Source organism: Aptenodytes forsteri, unplaced genomic scaffold (assembly GCF_000699145.1).
Source record: "Aptenodytes forsteri isolate BGI_AS27 unplaced genomic scaffold, ASM69914v1 Scaffold2, whole genome shotgun sequence".
Lineage (NCBI taxonomy): Eukaryota > Metazoa > Chordata > Aves > Sphenisciformes > Spheniscidae > Aptenodytes > Aptenodytes forsteri.
Window position 1 is genome coordinate 14,345,828 of NW_008795695.1, and position 6,000 is coordinate 14,351,827.

The following is a 6,000-nucleotide window of genomic DNA, read 5'->3' on the forward strand; positions in this document are numbered from 1 at the left end:
ACTGTTAACTGTGTTTCTTGAGAGTTGGTCTCTTTTCTTGCAGTATGCTCCCACTGGGCTGTATCAGCCAGGCACAATCACCAGTCGCACTGTTCTCAATGTGTTTGGAAAGTTAGTAGGAAACAGAAGCCGTTACATTCTGGACAATCGTAAGGTCAGATATTACTGAATGCCTCCAGCTGTTGAATGTCTTTGTAGTAGTTTTTGTAATTTCTGTGGTTGTTATCCTCTACAACAAAGAGAGTTATTTATAAAATTGTGTTGCCATTAGAGAATAGCTCAAATGAAAACTACTGAGATTTATTGTATGTAAATTCCACGTTTCTGAAAGTGAGGTAGCTTAGCATGGGGTGAAAATACTCGCAAATGGACTATGAAGGTTATATTTTAAATCACACGCACTAAATGACCTAGATTTTAAGAAAGGTTGTGGGATTCTGAGATTTATAGAGCTGCTGTTCCCTCTTTTATTAGACAGGAGCAGTGCATCAGGAATTTTACAGAGACAGTGACCTGAAAATAGGGGCAGTAATTAATGTTTGGGGAAGGAAGATACTACTATGTGATTGTGATGAATTCACTAAAGAGTATTACAGGACAAAGTACGGAATCGGTAAGTAGTGATAATTATCCTTTCCTTATGAGCATTTTTATACTTCTGAGTTTGACAGAGCTGTCTTCGAATTTTATTACTGACAAAACATGTTCATTAAAACCTTTAGCAATAACAATCTGTTGTAGGCTGTTAAACAGCAAAGCAGTAATTTTGCAGGTGATCCAGAAGGGCTTTCTTCTATGTTACTCCATTGAAAACTATCACATAATGTGCATATTCTGTTCCTAACTGCCTCTATTTCAAAACTAGAATGACAAAACAGTCATATGGATAGACTGCCAATTCTTCTTCTCTCCTTCCCCCTCCCATTCCAATAGCTGTGTTTGCAGTCAGAAAATAATAAAGATCATGTAGTGAGTGGGTAAGTAGAATGAGCTCAATTATTCCCCATTATACCATGTTTCATTTTATATGGATGTCAGAATCCTCACATAATAAGATTTTCTGACACAACAGTAGTAGTCTATCACATTATTGGTTTTTACAGTGCAGTTTTGTGTATTCTGGACCATTAGAGTATGTATCCTGTGAAGTTTCAGCACTGAATTCTGGAAACATTTAGCAACTATGTCCATAATGGAAAAGCATTTTGAAAATGTATAACATTTGGGGCTTTTGTTTATCTGTCTTTGAATTCCCTCAGTCAGACTTGCTAATGGTTCTATTATGGACATCTTCCTGCAAAAACAACTTAGTTAATTTCTGGCAGTTTATTCATTCAATGAATATAGCTAAGTGTCTGACTGTTCAGAGATGGTTGGAAGAATCCTACTATGGCCATTCTTTGACACTGTGAAACAAAATACCTGGGTAGACTATTTCTTTCAGCTTGACTTGTGATCAGATAGAGTGTAGTGTTTGGATCAAAGTTTGTCTGCTGCATTGGGGGAATTAAATGATGTAGTGCTGCCATTACAACACTAAATTTCTTAATTGGCAAAACATGTCTCATTAGGACTTTTTTAATAATAGCTTGGCATGTCTGTACCAAAATAAATCTTTTCTTATACTAGCCAGTGTGTGAGGAAGCCATATTCAATAACCATAATATTATCTATAATAATAGTGAGTCTAATTCCAGACATGCAAAACAGGGGGTTCTTCCCTGAGAATTTTTTCAGCCAAGACCGCTGCCGCTGTTTGGCAGAAATATCCTCTGTCTGAGCAAAATAGCCTGGAACAGTGAATGGGGATTTCTTACTCACAGCAGGCAATGAAATGCAGCTGACCATTCTGTATCAACCAAGCAATGCAACCAAGCGTTACACAAATGCGAAGGCTCTTCCCCTCCTATAATGCTGGCTCAGTAATTACTGGTTATGTCTCTGGATGTTAAAGTTAGGTGCTTTGCAAGTTAGGAGAAGTCAGAAGTTGCTGATGTGTAGAGTTCTAGAAAACTGGGACCATAGGTGATCTAGCCCATTCCCATTGTTCTGAGGCAGGATAGTGTAAATGCATAGCCTGTCACTGGCTGATGTTTGTATAGCCTTCTATCAGCATCCTCCAGTAGTGGAGATCTCTCTGCCTCCTGACGTATCTTGTCCTAACCGCATAGTTAGAAATGCTGCTTAATAGCTACTCTGAAGCTGGTTTGTGTAAACTGAGAGTAACTGTTTTGTCTTGCCTTTGTTGGACATGGAGAACAACTGATCAGTATCCTCTCTTTATAACAACCTCGTACATATTTGACCGCTATTCCAATACACCATCTTACCACCTTACCCCCCTCCCAGGCCATTTGGTGCTAGGGAAACCTTTTGGTCTTTCTCCCTAGTCCATTCTTTTATATCTGTGATAATTTTTCTGTTTTTTCTCAGTGCTCTCTCCAGTTTGTCTGCCTCCTTAACACAAAACACACAAAGATGTGCTCTAGCTGAGACCTTCAGGAAACTGGGAAGTGTTCTGCACATACTGTTAAGGATACATGATGGCAGAGACTCTGGCTAACAAAAAACTCATCCATCTTGATGCTGCCTGTCTTGTTCACAGAAAATATACACTTTCTTGTATAGAGAAAACACACTCTATACACACTCTTGTAAAGAGCTAAGACATTCTCACAATTTGTTGTGAAATTCTTTCCTGTTTTCCCCATCAGGATTTAAAAAAAGTAGGTATGACTTCTTAGCTAGAAGGGGCTAAGAGTAGAATCAGGGTAGTTTTTGGCTTAGAAGCAGGTTTTGAGAGAGAAAGGGTTGAGGTTCACCTTTCATTCTTAGTGAGTTACAAATTTTGTTTGTGTTTGGTGGGTGTACAAGGTACTCTCAGTGGGCTCAGTCCCACAAAGTGCCTGGCATTCTGCTCCCATCCAATTAAACACTGAAACGTGCTTAATTGCAGTTTGAGTCCAGGGAGACCATTTACTTGAGTAAGAGTAAGCAAGTGGATAAATGAGTTCTTACATCAAGGCACAGTGCTCAGCACCTCACGGCATCAATCCAGCTTTTTGCTATTGTCTTTTCACATTACTCCCCCTCAATTTATACTCTTCTGCCAAAGCCATTAAAGAGGCCGACATTCATTTTTGACTCTGCAGTTTTAGCGTAAGTTGCTTGCGAATGGAATTTGCCCTTTAGGAGAATTAAGAGCAGTTTAGATTTCCCTTGAAGTGCATGACTATGATATCTTATATATTTCCAATGTTGGTTTTGCTTGTTTTGCTTTTTATACTGTTTGTGAAGAGCAAAGGAGAGCTCTTCTGTGGGTAAACAATAGCTAATGCCCTTCAGTAGGAAGCTGATGACATTACTGTCATCTAGCAGTGCTATCAATGGAAGAGAAAATGCCTTAATGTGTGATATTATCTGTCCGGACTTGCTAGTGCAGCCTCAGAGAAGGAGAAAAATATTCTATAGCCATGTAGGTGTTGTGGTCACCCAGCTGAAACATGAGTGATGTGCGGTGGGGGGAAGCTGGTACTCGTTCTTCTCACTAAATACAGTATCTCAGCACAGAGTTGAGTATAAAGTGTATAGTTGAGTATAAAGTGTTCTTTCTTAAAAAACAGATTGTTCCTGAATGAACAAAACCAGTAAAATCTGGTTTCCCACTTATTTTTATTCGATGTCCCAGCACCTCCCAAGCCCGTCTGTTACGCCTTTTCGCAGCACCCTGCGATCCCTCTCCTGTCCCAGCTCTCCTCGCCCTCCCACCCCCTCATTTCTCAGGCTCCCTCTCTGACCTGCTGCCCGGGCAGAGCAACGTGCGGGGTGATGGGCTGGCCAGTACATGTGTGCTTTTGGCCAGGCAGCTGCTGCTGGATAACAGCTGACTTCTTGCTTTTCCCTCAGTGGGGGCATTAAAGCCTGCTGCCAATTTTCATTAGACTCGTCAGAGATCAGAGTCTCTCTGGCGTCTAACCTCTCCGCTACATGTGGTGGAGACTGAGCAGCGGCTTCTAAATATACTTGTACATTTACAGATGCCTTTTTTTCCTCAGGTAACTGGAATAATCATGAAGTAAGACTCGGTAAAAGGAGATACTCTTTGAATCAGAATAAACACTGTCATGTTTTAGCTGCATGGACGGTTCTGTGAGCACTAGATTTTCTTTAATCCTGCATGTAAAAGGTGTGAAGATGGTGGCATTGCCTTCTTATTTTACTTCTTACCTAAACTGTGAAACAGACTCTGACAAAAAACAGGTCTCAGCTGATTGTTATACATCTCCTTTTATGTATAGAGAACATCATGTTAACAATGTCATCCCTCCAGGTTATTGCCACCTCTTATATTGTCCAAGGCTAGTGGAATTTCTCTCTCCTGTTCTTGGCTGTAATGCTCAGAGGTGTCTGTCCTCTTCCTCTGAAGGTAGAATGTCTTGCCTGCCTGCTATATACTGATATTCAGTATGGTTATCACTCTAATCCAAAGTACGTAGCACTTGACTCTTCCTTGAAATACGTTTTTATCTAACACAAGGGCTTTCCTACAGTTCTTCGACTGAGGGCCGAAGGTAATCTTACAATGTGTATCAAAATCTTACAGCGTATATTGAAACTGAAAGCAGACAAGCTCATTCAAGCTGGTTTAATGCTGCTTCTGTGGCAACAAATTATTTTTGAGGAATTTAGTTTTTCTTACAAAGGCGGCTATGCCACCTTCAAATTGTTTATATGCTAAAGATGTGGCTGGAGCTGTTTTGTTTCTTGCTATTCCCAGAGCTTGTTCAAATCTCACTCAGGTTTTGATGTCATGAGAAAAAGTTACTAGTATGTGATACATGTTTGACATATTAGCTGAAATAAATCCCCGTAGTGTCAGCCTGTCTTCTGCTGGGCATCAGTTGATGCAGTAACAAGGGGTGAAACTGTCCACGGGGAAAATATCTGTGCTATTCTTTCTGGAAGTAGAAATTTGTAATCCCGGACTTTCAATTTACCGTCTACCCACTGCAAATTTACACTGAAAATGTTACAGCCTGGAAGAAGAGAGCATCGATCCCTTTTCCAGACTGGACAGAGGTAATTTTCTTAAGAAACAGTGATAATCTTGAGAGGAGTGCATTTTATGTGTAAGTGCAAGTTGTCTGTCTGATTCTACCCTAATGGTCTGTGGCAGAGCAGAGATGAAACGAGTTTTGAGCTCAGGTATGGCTGTTAGTCTGCTGCACCTAGCTGGGCTGTTCAAAAGTTGCAGAAATGAGTTTTTAACTAGTTTCGTAAAATGTGTTTCCCCATTTCTTTCTGAATTTCCTCATTCACAGGAGAGAATCTGAATACGTAATCCTTTAAAATCCTGGCAACTGTAGGTGGCACGAGGCTGGATGTTTGTGTTCAGTGAATCTGAATGAAGCAAGGTCATTTTACATCACGGAAAGGATGGGAACCAAAGCGCTGAACTTCTCTTTGGACTTCGTTTACCCCGTGCTTGGGTCAGGAGGGATTTAATAGACTCTCCGGGGCTAGCACAATATTCCTCTTACTTTGTAGTTTCCTTTTCGTTTATAAACCTAATTTTCATCCGTATGTGCTAAAGTACATACAAAGGGAAACGCTTTAGCGTTTCCTAATGAGTGCCTTATGCGTGAGTGTTAACGTGCATACACTGTGACCTGCACGTAAACTGCATTCGCGTGGCTTTTGAGTTTCTCCGTTCAACTGAACGTCCTGGCTTCCCGAAGCCTGTTGGCAGGAAGCGTGTTATTCGCAACCCTGCAACGAGAAGGGGTTGGTTTCTGCTAAAATTCGCTGTTAAAAACCTCCGGACTTCGAGGGAGAAAATATTACTACAGGCTAGCAGAGTGCATAATTAAAAAATTAACCTTAAGGTTTATACAAAAAAAAAACAAACTTAATGTTTAAAAAAGACCGGGGGCCCCCTCATAAGAGAACCCGCCGTTCCGGAGCCCCGCGCGGGCGTGGCGCTGTGGGAGCGCGGCGCGG

The 6,000-nt window shown here is 41.0% G+C and overlaps 1 protein-coding gene across 1 annotated transcript in view; it reads left to right on the forward strand.

The window, feature by feature from the left end:
• Positions 1-6,000, forward strand: part of EFHC2 (EF-hand domain containing 2) — a gene marked incomplete at its 5' end in the record, with an annotated part of 57,611 nt that overhangs the window by 19,037 nt on the left and 32,574 nt on the right. Inside the window, 2 exon segments of the mRNA XM_019473042.1 lie at positions 44-154; positions 475-613. Coding sequence (XP_019328587.1) covers positions 44-154; positions 475-613 — 250 coding nt within the window.